This window comes from Uloborus diversus, chromosome 10 (assembly GCF_026930045.1).
Source record: "Uloborus diversus isolate 005 chromosome 10, Udiv.v.3.1, whole genome shotgun sequence".
Lineage (NCBI taxonomy): Eukaryota > Metazoa > Arthropoda > Arachnida > Araneae > Uloboridae > Uloborus > Uloborus diversus.
In genome coordinates, this window is record NC_072740.1 from 91,800,886 (window position 1) to 91,817,039 (window position 16,154).

The 16,154-nt window shown below is 34.6% G+C and overlaps 1 protein-coding gene across 1 annotated transcript in view; it reads right to left on the bottom strand.

Moving 5' to 3' along the window:
* Window positions 1-16,154, bottom strand: part of LOC129231306 (arylsulfatase B-like) — a 96,818-nt gene that overhangs the window by 35,257 nt on the left and 45,407 nt on the right. The window contains exons 4-5 of the mRNA XM_054865594.1: window positions 6,605-6,717; window positions 3,383-3,493 (exon numbers count right to left, since the gene is read on the bottom strand). Coding sequence (XP_054721569.1) covers window positions 3,383-3,493; window positions 6,605-6,717 — 224 coding nt within the window. The remainder of the gene's footprint in view (window positions 1-3,382; window positions 3,494-6,604; window positions 6,718-16,154) is intronic.

The following is a 16,154-nucleotide window of genomic DNA, read 5'->3' on the forward strand; positions in this document are numbered from 1 at the left end:
GACAAAAGGGATGTAACATATAGTATTTCACAGAACTTGTTGTAATTTATTTTATTTTACTAAGATATTAACTTTTCAAGTACTCTTTGATGGGACACGTATAATGCTTCAAATAATCAGGCATTATATTTTTATCTTTTCGTGGAAGCTTTGTTTCTTAGCATTCTGGCATTTGAACTCCTGATGAACAAGTGTGAAAATATTTCCTTACATATTTATCAATATTTCTATGCCTGAATAAAGCAAATAAACAGAAATATGTTTTTCTTGTTATCAAAAATCCACCTTCTTACGCAAGTATCCTTCACTAAATTGTTCATAATCCTCAAATTTTATAATTTATTTTACGCAATATTTTTTTAAAAATTATCTTACGTATCTTAATTTTGTACGAGTACGTTTTTTTTTTATTATTATAATGTGTTTACTACGCTTTTTATTTATTTGTATACTATTATTATTTTTTAGTGCTTATTTATTTTAAAATCATGATATTTTGAAACGTAAATTATATCTTTTTATATTCGCGGCACCCTTTGATGGATTTTTAGTGATACGGTTTTGAATATTTTTTATTTCACGAAAAAAAAAAAAAGGACGACCGCATTGACTATACGTAAAATTTGACTATGTAAAACATAAAACAGATACGACAGTACGAATAAAATGATAATATCTTGAGTTCTTTTTTTGTACGCTTTACTCATAAGAAACAAAACATTCCTTTTCTCCCATTCTTTTTCAGATTTTATTTATTGTCTTAAAATAGCTCCAATGTTTTAATTGTACCTTCTTTTATGAGATTTTAAAAATATAAATTAAATATTTGGTTTCTTTTCAATAATCAAATTGCCATAATTAGTAAATAATCCTATGAAACTAACTAAAATTTATCCAAGTATGTTTAAAAAAAAGATTTAATATCCGACTCGATTTCAAGCAAGATCTCCTTTTTTTCTCCTTCTGAAGACATGTTCCGTCATATAAGCATAAAAGCTTGCTTTGAAATTCCTTTCTGAGGTAAACTGTTTTGTTGTAAGAAAATAATGTAGAAGGGTTGACCACAAAACACTAAAACCTTCTGACCATTCTTTGAATGGAACTAACTTGCTCGGATGTTTGCAAAGAGGGTCCTTGGAGAATACAGACCTCCCAGTCGGTCTAGTTATTCCTCTCTCAGCTGGGGGCTTTTAGTTGCATGCACAAAAGTATCCTTTAGGGAAATAGGGGATTAGCCGCAAGTTTTGATCTTTTGTAATCATTTATCTTTAAAATACTTCCCACGCTTGAGCAACTCAAGCAACTGATATCTGGGCATTCAGAAGGGATTTAAAAGTCACCTGAATTACGATAAAAGTCGACCATAGTCCTGCCATCAAAGGGTTCTGTGTTTATTGGTCGTTTTGAAGTGTCACAATATATCAAAAGGCACCGAAGAATACTTTTTATCCTCTTAGAATATCATTCCCACACTTAAAGCGTTTTTGTCCATTCAGCGTTTTGTCCGCTTGCTCACACGTTGGATCGATCAGTCAATTGTTTGAAGAATGTTTTGTTGAGGCCTTTTGAAAGATAGATCATCTTACGTTTAGCAGTAAAAGAAAAAAAAAAGATATACTGAGATAAAAGCAAAAAGAAAAATAATTAATAAAATAATTAGTGTTATGAAAATAATTTCTTTTCGTCCAAGCCTCTATTATTTATTATTTTCCTGTTATGTACTGCGTAAATGTATGAATATTTCAGCACATATTAGCAACCTTGTATTTTATTGCACTATTTAATTCAGCGCTTAAAAACAAATAAAGCGAAGCGATTTTCGAATGCAAGCTGAACAGCAAAAACAACATTAAAATACCGATAGCAAAATGGGGAGAAAAGTGTTATTACAACGTAGCAAAAAGCAACTCCGTTTCGTTATCTGCGGCATGCGCGTTAAGGGTTATCGGCTGGTCATCGAATGGGTTAAACACATTGCTAGAACATTGGAGGGTTTTTTTAAATCTGTAATCATCTTTTCGGCAAATTCAGTTAAAATAAATAATTTTAACAAAATCCGAAAATTGTCAATTAGTTAATTAAATTTAATATATTGTAGCGAGTAGCTTCATTTGAAAATACAAATTAATATTTAGTACACTTGTTTGTATTGATCGGTATGCTTTGACTTTAATAGTACCATTTTCAATGCGGTGGTGGTCCCTGAATCTTTTTTGGGCTAATATCTTTTGTTCTACTCGTCGGAATGCGATGAAATTTTGTACCCTAACTGATTTTAGTCTCCGGAACTCATTTGTGCAGCAAAAAATGGAGGTTCTTATTGGAATATTTAGAATTTGTATTCTATTTACTTTGTAAATGGTCCCTTATCAAAATTTAATTTACACAGTTTTAAAGAAAACTTTAAACAACGTCGGATGACACCTTTTGTTTTTTCCTATCACATATGAGGAAGTGAGAAGCAAGTGGATGTAAGTACCGAAATTAAAAGTTTGAAGATAACGAGCCCAAACAGAAGGTGAACCTCTCGTCTGTTTTGGGGCAAGATATCTTACTACTAGCCCTGGTAGCTGCAGGTCTACAGCATGACTTAGAAAAAGTTTTTAATGAAAGCCTACTTAGGACAACAACTTTAAACGCGTTTTTCTGGAAACTTGAAAATGTCCACTTACATCCCTTTGCTTCTCACTGCCTCATATAATCGCCAAATAAGAAAGTTAAAAGTACCCCAATAGATGCAGGACCGTCAAGAAATTTTAAAACTGAGAAGAGACTCCTCGGAGATTTTATTGAATGTATCGTAACAATTATATGTACAGAATCGTAATTGTAATACTCTTTGCAAAAATAGGTTGTTTTTTTTTTTTTTTACATTTTAAAAACAAAGCTTTATGCTATCTGTAGTAATGTTAAGGGAGAGGGGGGATTCGAGGGCCCCCTCTGCAGTTTTTCGAAACGTAACTCCAAAAAAGCAATTGTAGATTATATTCGATTGTGTTAGGAAGATGGGAGGCAGGGGCTCTCGCCCGGAAATTCTTCGAAATTGTAGATCTAAAATACTTGTTTTAGACAATATTTATTGATTTGGGGAAGGAAACACGAAAAGGAAAGTTAAAAAGTTAACCAGCTGGTTGCCAATGGCAGTAGTAAACATGTATAATTAGGAGAAAAAGGAGGGAAGCAGGAAAAGATTAAAATAATCAAGATCATTAGTTTTTTTTAGATGAAAGAGGATAAAATATTCAATTATTGTGTGTGTGTGTGTGTTGCCTAACAGTATCCGAATAAACCTAAAACCATTCTTGCAGTGGTTACTTTAAATTGCTATGCTTACCAGGAATAATTAATATCGTATTTCTCAGAGTTCTAAAAAAGCACTTACCGATTGTTGCCAGTGAGTAAAATAATCTTCTTTTCCAGACCAAAAACCGAAATGAGAATCAAATCCTCGATTGACTGGCAAGTACTCGTTTTGAAAGAAACCTAAATGCCACTGTATGGAAAGCAATGAGTATGTTAGTAATCGGCGTTTTTTTTACCCGCAATTCAAAATTATCCAATGATTACTTTTAATACAAATAAAAATGCAACGGATAGAGCAGAAATAAGTTTAAATGTAGTGTACTCAAAATTTGTTCTCCGAAACGAGGAAAATAGCAAAAGTAAGGTCCCTCAAGCAACAGTGGGGCAGATAAACTGTTCACGTGGCTGCTATAGTTTGACTGTAATAAATTGACTTTTGAATTTAAAGCCAGAGCGCGTCCCCGAAAATGATTATTAGCGTTGCATAAACACTAAAAACGATTCAGTAAAAATTCTTTAAAATAATGGGCAACTGATGTGCCCAATCTCCGCCAGTAAAACAACTTGCAAAGAACATGAATGTTTTCCCGCGAAAACTCAGAAACCGTCCTAAAATCATCCTTAAATCTTTCTAAATAGTACAGAAGTATCTCCGGATAAAGTCCGTCATGTTTCTAGATCCTTCAGAGAAAACTCACGCAAGATTTAAGAAAAAGCTTTGCGCCTTCTAAATTCGCCAAGAAAGCACCTAAAGTTTTATTGCATCTAGGGCCACCGGTAAGGCGGAATTGCAAGTACCGGGCAGTGGTACCACTTCCTTGCAAAGCCGTGGAATACACGGACTTTCTCACTGTTGTTGGGAGTAGAGCCCCTTGAAAAAGACAGGCTGACTTATCCGACATTTTGGTTCCAAGACAGAATTGGATCCAACCTCGTTTCTAGTATTTCTAAATACGTCATAATATTCGCTGGTTGCTAAGTCGTAAAATAATTGATGATAAGTTGAGTAAAATGTCACTTTAGGTAAATTTTGAAAGATAACTTCGTTTACAAATTCAGCTAAAATGTATCGGGAAATGTTTACGGTAATAAACCTCATTTTCATACCTTATTTGTTTTTAATTTGTATTAATTAAATTGTATTCATCCACAGAATAAAATAATCAAACATCAATCGGGCAACACACCTAAAGTTTGGACACCAGTTTTCTGCAATGAGGCTTTTGTACAAATGTTTATTTTTTTCGCCCGATAATTTTGGAACCAAAATGTCGGATAAGTCAGCTCCCCTTATATAGGAGCCTTAGTTGGGAGTTAGTCAACCCCGAGTCTCACTGTTGTTGGGAGTTAGTCAACCCCGAGTCTCACTGTCGTTGGGAGTTCGAGTCTCACTGTCGTTGGGAGCTAGTCAACCCCGAGGAGCCGTTACCGCCCTAGAGCCGATACACTTAATAAATACTTTCAGTTAATCTTTAAACTGGTAGCTAAAAATATTTTTTCCAACAGTGAGAAGTCTGCATTCGTGTATCTTGGAGTAATTCAGGAAACCTTTAAACAAAGGTACTTAATTTTCACAGAAAATGGGTAAAAACCTGCGAAATCCCGAAATGTTCCATAGAAATTCCCAGTAACGTTTCGGATTTTTTTTTACAGTGAATTAAAGAATTTCTCTTGGTTCAACCTAAATATAAACGAGTTTGTCTAAGGCCAAGAACATTTTTACCAGAGTTAGACTATAGCAACATTTGGAAGTTTTGCTGCCCCCATTTTCGAAACAAGCGTTCTCGCACCACTCTGCGATGCTGTATCTTTCATAATAATTGTTTACAATGGAACTTCATATTGACATTGTTGTTAAATGGGAAATTTGTGGTTATTTCATTTTTAACCTATATTGCTTTCAATGTTAATTGCTTGAACGTTAAATGCGTTATGTGTATAATCTTCCTAAGCTGTACAACAGTTTAGTATTAATCTTTTTGAAACTAAATCATCAAAATCAGGAGTAAAGCGCACAGAATGTGAAGCATTTTGCTTGGGTTTTTCCAAAAAAAAATAATAAGTTAGATTTTTGAAGGAAAAAAAATAGTTTAACAGCAATTTGTTCTTTTTTTTTTTCATGATATAAATTTTAAAGGTTTAGTAACTGTACTGATGTCGTAAACATGCCAAAATCCTCCCTCCTCCTAAAACATTTGCTAGAAAAAATTCAAAATTCGGTAGTCAAGAAGAACGTTTGAGACTTTCTAAACTCCAATAAATCAAATTTCATGCTTTGTCAGTTTATAAAGTCACTGTGCATCACCAAGTGAAAGACCGATACAGATCCACTTACAAAGATTTTACATTTTACTAGGAGTGTTCAAATGAAAAGGTACCAAACGTCTAAACAACGTAACCATTAACATATTCGCGTATGCCGCTATGGGAGAACTTAGCGAAACATAAAGGGATGCGATTGAGTTATCCAGCGTAGATCGGAGCAGGCGCAGTCTCTCGCATAGACGGAGTGATCAGAGGCTCTTACAAAGAGCACCGTCCAATTGACTATCTTTTTCGATGTACGAACTCTGCTAGCTACTTGTTGATTTCCTTGAGCATAGGAGAATCATTAACTCCGATGTCTACCGTGAGACACTCCAAAGCCTAAGCAGGTTCATCAGGAACAAAAGACCAGGGCAGCTCACGAAAAGTGGAACTGTTTCGTGAGGACGCGCGTCCATACGTCTACAAGTGGGAGCAGCTTGAATATCCGCTCTACAGCCCGGACATGTTGCCCTGCGATTTCCGTGTGTTTGAGCCTTTGAAAAAGCTCCCACCATTAGAAAAGGACGCGTTTTATCTCGGACGACGAACTCAAGGACACTGTGAAAGATTGGATCGCGTCACAGAGACCGAAATTCTGGGAACAAAGAATCCTTTTGCTAGTTAATCAGTGGGGTCGTGTTGTTCAGGCCTATAGTACCTACTATCAATAAAGTCTTCATTTAGACCCACAGTATCGTTTCGTACCTTTTCATTTGAACACCCATTAAATATGGCTTTCAGGTTGGTGAAAGTTATCAGATTTTAGACACCATATTCTACGCAAGGATTTTGAGACAAACCACAAATTTTACCACGATATTTTATATGACTGCATCTTCTTTGACTTATCCCCACTCAACCGGTAGCACTGTACTAGAATTACCCTCCTGTTGAAGTAGTGAGAGTGGAAACCCTGCACAAGAAGTGACTACTATTGACAGCATAATTTCGAGTATCTATTGAAACTAGTTTACTTTCATGTGAAAAGTCATACTTTTCCAATGGCGTGTGTAGCATAGCCAAGCTGTTTCAAGTATTGGGGTAGTATTGTTTCATTCAATGGTAGCCCGTATGGAGATTCTGCCCAAAGTACGAAATGTTGAAGACCTGAAAAAGAATAATGCTTCATGTAGGAGTTATCTAAAAAATATCGATACAATGGCGAGTGATACCGCTTCAAAATGTTTACTTTACATGAACAATATCTCATAGTTAGAAATAATTCTGATTTTTAGGCGAACATTTTCTAATGTAGCAAAATTTAATGGAGTAGTGCAAGCAGGTAAAATTAAGTGGAGTAGTGCAAGCCGCTACCGAGAAAATGTAATCGATTACAATTATGATAACGAGTTTTTGAAAATGGGAGATTACAATTATGATTACGATCAGGAACTTCATTACGATTACAGCAACGATTCAATACTGTAAAAATAATTCAGAAATGCTCCTAGAATATAATGGGCAGTTTATGTGCCCAATTTGTGCCATAACATGTCTTGCATAAAACAGGAACGTTTTCTGCTGAATTTAGTAACCCTCCTGGAATACAATAGGCAGCTTATGTTCCCAATTAGAGCCATCAGTAACATGTCTTGCAAAAAAAAAAAAAAAAAAACAGAAACGTTTTTCGCTGAAACTCAGTAACCTTCCTAGAATTATCCTAGAAGATTTCTGAAGACTTTAGATATCTTCTCGGTTACAGCAAGTCCATACCTACGTACCTTTCAGAAAAAGTTTCAGGAAGTTTTAAATAATAGTTTGGCACCTTCTTGATGTAAAGAGAAAGCTCCAAAAACATTATCCTTATATATTATTTCTGTAGCCTGTTTTTGGTTTCTACGCCAAATTTCCCTCAATTCTTGATCGATTTCTTTGATTTACGGCTAATTTTACAGCTTATGGTGCTGGCTACTGACGAAAAATAGACCCAAGGTCTAAAAATTGTTTCTTTTAACCGAAAAACCTGTTTTAAAGAACCAGAATAAGGTTTTCGGTCAAACTTATAACTTTAATTTGCGCCATGACCGACAGAGCTGAGTAGCTTGATTGGCAGAGCGTTCTCTTCGTAACCAAGAGATTACGTGTTCGGACCCACATCCGTACAATCTGCACCAAAAAAAAATTAGAGAAATATCGCGCATTCCATTGAATTAAATGAATAACTACTATGAGGGAATAGAATAAATGAGAAGAAAATGCTCCTTGCTGATATGAAAACATTCAGTGATTTTATGCTAAATTACTTCGAAATTGCACGTGTTTTTTTTTTTTTTGAAGCTTTGGCTCTGGAAAGAAAATTAAAGCATAATGTAAGCGAAAATATAAGTAACAGGTTTAAGATTTCAGACTACAATAGAATTGTTTTTTGTTCAGAAAAAAAATAATAAATCGTATATTGAAATATATATTCTTCTAATGAGTTTTTGACTCTTTGTACAAATAAATAAAATACTACCTCAATTTGAAGGGTAAAATATATATTTTTTCTTCTTTTTGCTAAAAAACAAATAGCTTATCACATTTTTACTACATTCGAAAAGCTACGCTTAAAAAAGAGCATAGTTCAATTTATTTTGTATTTTAACCGTGCTGTTAAATGATGAACACGTGTTTAAGGCCGTATCCAGAAATTTTTTTCGGGAGGGGCCCGGATTAGCACATTGCCCGACACACACACCATATAGTATATATAGACACACCAAACGCATAAAAATGTAAACATAGAAGACTTTTTGTCTCGATTTTTAAGGATTCCACTGTTTGGACTGTTGTTATTTTATTTTAATTTCTTATTATTTTTCTTATTCACCTTGTAGTGGTAAGGATAACACGAGGGGTGTCCTTTTAAGTCGGATGTAGAACATCCATAATTTCAGGGGGTCCGGGGGTTTCTCCCCCCGAGAAATTTTTGAAAAAAAAAAAAAAAAAATCTGTATTTTGAGGCCTTATATTAGGTAATTGAAACAACGAAAATATGAAAAAAAAATAGGCAAACAAAGTTTTTTAAAAGTTATACATTCTTTTTCCAATCAAGATCAAACAAAATAAAAATTGCTTGCTCGACAAATCATGGAAATTAATGGACAGAGAGGAGAAAAGAGAAGCACCCCGTCATCTGCTCATATCGACTTTTAGTGAAGTTTGTTTTTGATCACTCCCCCTACCCCCACTTTTTTTCATTAACTGCAATACAGTATGAAAATTGTACAAAATAGTTTAAAAGAAGTAGTGCAGACATGCAGAAAATAAGAACGGAAGGGTAGTATTCTGGTCATTTGGACAATTCATACTTTATTTTCTTGATGAGATACAAAATTGAAGAACTTTTCTAGGAATTTCAAAAACTTAAATAATTTTCAGACTCTCGAACAGTTGAAATTATTTGAAGCTCTTATAACTTTGTAAGACACACCCGTTTTAAGTTAATAAATGCAACGAAATATTTCTCGAAACAAACTTTTTTTTTCAATCACAAGTAGTGCAGAAAATGAAAAAGAGTAGAGTAAGTGTTATTTTTTTTTCTCATACTTAAGGTATTAACAGTATGCCGTAGAAGTAAGAAAAAAAAAATAAACAAGCAATAACAAAAGAACTTCCATGATACTGAATTCGGCATTAAATAAATGCAAGACATGAAACATATCAGTAACAAAAATGATCTTGAAAATTATGCTACAAAAACGCGAGAATCGTGATTTTTGCATTTTTTACGCAGGATGTATCAAGGAGCTGAATTTGGCACATCTTGGTAACAAGATACTCGCCTAATTGGAAACTAAGGGCCCAGACTTTGGGGAGTCCCCGACTCGATATCAGTACAGTGTAAGTTTTATAAGAGTTTTAGGGGGAGGAGGGCAGGGTCGTGTATGGAGGGGAGAATCGACACCTGTTAGTCCGGGCCCGAGCTTAAATGGGGGCCAATATCTTTAAACCTAGGGTTCAAAATATAGGTGAACAATATGGAGGGGGCCCAAAAAAGGTATTTGTAACAGCCCCAAAATTTCTGTGCACGCCCCTGGAGGAGGAAGTGCACGAACCAGACTTTACCAAAACTGACAAAGGGCCTGCCTTGACCCTGGACTGCCCTGAATTGAATTAAGAAAGAGAGCAGGAAGTCCTAATTAAAGGTCTAAATTTCAAGTGTGCCTTGCGGCTAATGAGAAATAGAATTGCTTTTTCTGTATTTCTTCAAAATATTATAAATCTTGAATAGTAGCAAAATTAAGAATAAAAAAAACTTCGTTATTCTCCTTTTCTGACATTAGGAATAAAAAAAAAACCTTCTTCTGTTTTACGGTACAAAACATTTCGGGTTTCGGGGGGGGGGGGGGGCCGGGCCCGTCAGGCCCCCCCCCCCTCTGGATACGGCCCTGCACGTGCTGCCATCTAAGTTATAACGGCTTAAGCAGTCTGCGATAACAAATTGTAAAAATTTTCAAAAATAAAAACATTTTTCATCAATATCTTATCTTATATATTAATCCCCTCTCATTTTAAAACTTATCAGGCTGGCCAATGACGAAAAAAAGACTTCGGTCGAAAATTCAAGTTTTCGAAATCGCCTCTTGCTGTTTCAAAACCTTGATGCTGACTGTAGTTCTTATGCATTTTTTAAAGAAAAGTTCTAATGCAGTTTTCCATTTTTTTACGTCGCTTTCGGCAAAAAAAATAAAAATAAAAAATAGCCTGTGTGTGTGTTCATATTTTAATAAAGCTTAACAGCACTGGACTTAGTTGTTCGGTTTAATTGATAAGTTTTTTTCGGTAGAGCGTTCGGCTATAAACTATCTGAACTTCGGGCAAGCTTGGGCTGTCCGACATAATATCAAATTTATATTAGTATTACTCATTACATGTGCTCATAACATACACACCTAATAAAATAAATGCAGTGGGAATGCTACTTGGTGTTTCGACTCCTTTATGCAGGCTACAGTTATCATTCGGATAAGTTGATTGTTAATCGAACTGTGTTCTTTGACTACATCCAGACCACTCAACATAATGTAGGCATAAAAAAGTATTAGATTTACCTAAAGAAATCCTTTTTGTGCAGAAAAACATTTTTATTGTATGCTAAAATGTAGATGTTTCTAATAGCAGTGTTCGACCTTTTGTACAAATGAAAAAATACTACGCCTGATTATAACTACGAGTTTCACTTAGTAAACCTTTAATTTTTTATTCGCGCGAATACGATATAAAGCATTAAAAGTATTATCAACTTCATTAGCAAGAAATTATTTTCTACTCCTCTGCGTTCTGCTGAAAAAAAAATACGTTTTGTCTACGTTCGAAAAATTACACTTAAGAACGGACTCAGTTCAACTGGTTTTGGTTTTGAATTTTAAGTGTTCAATTAAAAGAGAAACATGTGAGGGCATTTAAGCCGTAACGGTTAAAGCAACCTTCTGTGTGAAATAGTTCAATATTCAAAGATAAAAACACTTATTTTCAATCAAATTTATTACTTCTCTAGAATGTTTGTTTCAATCGCTACGTGAGATCTTCGTCATTCTTTAATCAAATTCCATGCTTTGCGAATAATTTTAAATCGTATCATGCTGGTTAATGACAAAACACAGATGCATGATCTTATTATTATTATTTTTTTTTTTTTTTGGCAAAAAGCTTTTTTGCTGTTTTTTACTACGCATTCCTTCAATGAATAGCTTTCGAAAAGGAAGGCGCAATTGCTAAGTTTGTTGGGGTGTCGGGCTGTTAGTTAGAATGGCGCCAATTCGAATACGTGCCAATAAATATCTCTTTAATGTTTCTTTTTTTCCCGTCAGATGCTGACATGTGCAGGACTATTTAAACAAATGTTTTTTCACATGCACAATTATTGCTTTTTCACGAGTCACCACTCAGCCACACTTTTAATGACATTTATGTTTGCATTGAAAATATGTACGATTAAAAGGGGAGCTATGATCAAATTATCACAACGTTGTATTTAACGAGGTTTTGTTACTGATGTCTTCAAATTACATGCCTTCTCTTGTGCGCTTACTTTTTTCCGTTCTTCTTCATAATGTTCTTTGAAATTTTTTAAGAGCAAAATGCCTGATGAAACGATTCGAAGCACAGTGCGGAGTTCCGCACGGGTCGACTAGTTATGCTTAAAGCAAAGGGCAAATTCCAAGCTACGAAACCCAGAAACTTATTCGGTCTCAGCAAACCTTAGTCAAACTACACGGGCCATAATCGAAACAGATGCCGATACTCTAAATAAATACGGTCAGTCAATCTTTAAACTGGCAGATGAAAATATTTTACACAACGGTGAGAAGTTTGCATTCGTGCCCCTAGTAGCAACTTAGAAAACTTTTTGACAATGATACTTGATTTTCGCAGGAAATTAATAAAAACCTGTGAAATCCCAAAACGTTCCACGGAAATAATCAGTAAGGTTTCGAAATTTTCTTTCAGTGTATTTTAAGAAAAAGATGTTGAGCTGCCTACAATTGAGCATGTGCCTACTGATTTGGATAGCATTGCCAAAGCGGGTAGTTCTCGAATTTGCACTCTTTTAACGCTAGCAAATATTTCAGAGACTAGTAAAATTCTTTACGTATCGACTAATCAAAGTTACATATTTTTTTTTGGTGTTTAAATATAAATTTTCAGCTATCATGGAATTTCGTTATTTCTGATTACTCTAAAATACTTCATGTCCTTGTTGGTTTAAAGTATTTGTTTTGTGATATTTAGTAATATTATTTAAAGAGCGTCTTTGAAGGCTGCGACTTAGATTTGGGGTTATAGGTGGATGAAATGAATTAATGTGCTTTGGAACAGCGGGTGTGAGCAAAGCAGGTAGGTATCTGCTTTGCCTTCATCAGTACAAAGTAGCTAAAGACATGAGTTCAGCTTATTTTGTATGTGTCAGTAAATATTTAAAATAAAACGCATCTGGCATCGTGACATTCCTATTACATGTCGCCAAGTCTAATTAATTAAACAGTGCAAAACAAGTTCGATAGCTACACTGTAAAAACGATTCAGAAACGTTCCTGGAAAGTAATGGGCAGCTGATGTGCCCAATTTCAGCCAGTAACATATCTTGCAAAAACAAAGAACGTTTTCCGTTAAAATTCAGTAACCTTCCTGAAATTATTTTGAACGAATTGTAACGAATCTGAAAAGTTCAGAACTCTTCCCTTTCAAAGCCAGTCGTGTCTTTGGAGCTTCAGAGAAAATTTAGATAGGTACAACTACGGCCACTAGATACGGGTAGCTGACTCATCTGGCGTTTAGGTTCCGAAATTGCCGGGTGCAAAATTAGTATTTGTACAAAAACCTCGTCGTAGAAAACTGGTGCCCAAGCTTTATGTGTTGCCTGATTGATGTTAGATTATTTTGTCGCTAAATGAAGAAGATTTTTTTCGTGTCTCTTCAATGATCAAAACAAGCTACAAGATAGGCTGCGAGAAATCCTGTTTTCCCCAAATGGAAGGCGGTCTTTCGGAAAAGTTAAGTTTTCAAAAATTTAAATGATATTTATGTAAAATATAACTAGTTGCCTCAGTTTGCTCCTTTGTTTGTAAACAGTGATTACTAGTGAAAATATAAAGGCTAAAAAGAGTGTGTAATGTATACATTTTTTCTCCGTTAAAATTTACATACCCGCTTCAGATAAAACTCCCCTACATTTAAGAAATAATGAATTATTTCTTTTGAAGTAATAGTTGTTAAGGACATGGTTAAAATGTCATGTAGGCGTCGGATTTGGAATGGTTTTGACCCTCCACTCGAATTTTTGCTTAAAACCCAAGAGTAAACTCAGTAAACAAAATGTCTTTTAAAAGAACGAACCAAACCTTTGCCGCCCTACCAGTAAACTTTATGCCTATGTTACCATAAATATTTGAGATAATTTCCTTACACCGGTTAATCCATTGGAATAAATGGTAGGTCCGGAAAGGGAACTCGATCGTGTTGATGAGTTTCCAGATAATATAAAAAACCGTTGCGGACATCAAAAGACTTATATGCGTGGTGAGAAAAGTGGCTTACATTCAATGTTTCGAAAGATCTACGGTAATCATATACTTGCGATAGAAAAAATTTTTTTCGAAAAAATATTAAGATTTTGCAGTACCGTGCGGAAAAATTATTAAGAAAATTTACAAATGAAAAAAAAAACAATTAAATGTTATAAGTTCTAGATATTTTTCTTCAAAGCTTTCTTCGTTTTTATTATTGTAAAAGTTAAATTTGCTCAAATTAGATACAAAGTTGTAGGGTGGGCTTGTTTGAATATATTGGCATTTGGTTTACTCTTTTGCTCATAATGAACGTTTTAGGCATTGATTTCAGATGCATAATGTGTACTAAATGTGCATTCTGTTAATATTTTCTATGTGGTTAAGATATCCGAGCTATGCGGTGGTCAGGGAAGGTATTTGAAGTTCGGCTGCTCAGCGAACCAATTTTTAACAAATTTAGCACGATGTATAGTTGCATTATCGTCCATGAAATCTCCGTCGCTATCAGGATAAAAATGATACATTGCAGGATGCACTTGATATGTCAGTATATTTAGGTATTGCATGGCTGTTTGTTTACCCTCGCGGAACACCAGAGCACCATTTGCATGTAGGAGTTCCTATCCCGCGCCGAATTTAGTCTCGCGGGATTTCGGGATTAAGAGGAGCCGATCCCGTAAGATTGACTTATTCCTATAATACTTAAATTTTATAGTCAAACAAAAAAAGTTGTGCATTTAAAAATGACTGCTTTTGTTACTTGAATTAATAGTTTTCTCGAATTCCGTTCAGCATGTGTAGAGTACTGTAAAGTCACATAGCAACTATCGTTTTGTACACAAAAGTGTGTCTTTCGCTTCGTACGGGATTTGAGTGGATTTTTGCAAAATAAATAAATAAATAAATAAATAAAATAAATAAAGGCGATTAATGAAAATGAGTGCGACGGCTTCACTGCAGTTGGTTTTACAGAGTTTAAATAATTGTGGACATTTAGCAAAAGATCCCCATAAACTTTATGACATTCTAAAATATATTTTTCTTTTCTTATGGGGTTTGCTTGATTTTTGCTCAAGAACTGAAAATTTCGGACAAAAATGATGCCTATTTGATTTGTGTATTGCTGCATCCAATTTAACTCGCTTTGAGAATACTCAGCCTTGTTGCTGCATTAACGTTGGTCATTGAATCTTTTGCATTTGATTCTTTATAGCAGGGAGTGAACACTGATTTGTTTACCAAGCCGTAGACTCAGTGAAAGTTTTTGAATAACTTTGCTAATTTTAGATCTCACTTCAAAGATACATTCAAAAACTTGAGCCGCTTAACGTTCTGCGAGTAATCCTGTGTTTTATTCAAGTTTTTGTCGCCTCTTTTGGAGTCGTTCCGAATATTACAGATTAGTCAGATACTTTATACAACATAATTTTCAAGTGCCACCCAAATTTATAATATCAGCTTCACGCTGTCAAAGACATCGGCGGGCACTTTCTACAGGTTAGAGAGCATAAATAATGCTAGGTCTTTCATTGCATTCCTCTTCGGAGAAATATATTGAGTACTTTTAGTCATTAAAAGGTTTTGAGTGTATTAATGCTTATTGAAGCGTTCCAATATTGTATTCAGGCTACTCCAGCGGATTTTGCAATCTGTAATGCGCTTTCTCAATTTTATCTAAAGCGCAAATTTCTGTGCTTCAAATTTTAGTGATGGTTTTCGAAAACGTAAACAATTTTAAAACAATTTCCGAATTACTGAACTTATGAAAGCAAAAACCTTGAAAAAGAATACCTATTCATTCTCAGAAAGATATACTCTATTTTTATTGCTCTTAAATAATAAATTCATCGTTAATCATGTGAGACCTAAAGATTTTCTTTCTCTTCTTGCAGAACTACGAAGAGGGTGATTCAAACTTGTGAAAATATTAGTTTTATGAGCGGCAAAAGTTGGACAACGTTTGCACGGAAAATCTTTGCGTTATTTTGCTCTCAATTCCGCTGAAAATTATGCGGGAATTTCGGGACTGGAAACCTTTCTTCCATGTCAGTAGAACATGCTCCAGATCATGATACTCCCTCAGCCCTTTGTACAGTGCAAGTAAGGCAAGAAGTTTCTCTCAAAAGTTTCTAATTCATTGGCCAGTGAGTGTACCATTTCAGCTCTAAGGCATAAAATAAAGATATTACATGAACTTAGCTAGAATTTGAAAGGAAATCGCCGATGACGATTTATTTCAAAGCCAACTCAATAATTTTATCTGTAAAAAATTGGAAAATACAGCTAATTAAAAAAAACTAAGCAAAAATGAAGTCGTATACCAAATGTTACTAAACGAAAATTCCTTTAAAAAATGAAATGGTCAGAGCTGGAAATATTTTTTTAGATCTTCTGTAAAATTCAAAAAAAAAAAAAAAAGGATTGAACTTGCTTTGTTACTAAACGTCTTCAGTTCAGGCGTTGCCAAGATGCTAAATGTGATTGGTCCTGAAAACTAAATTATTGAACTTTATGTATTTATTTTAAAAAGGTATTATATATGTAGAAACATTT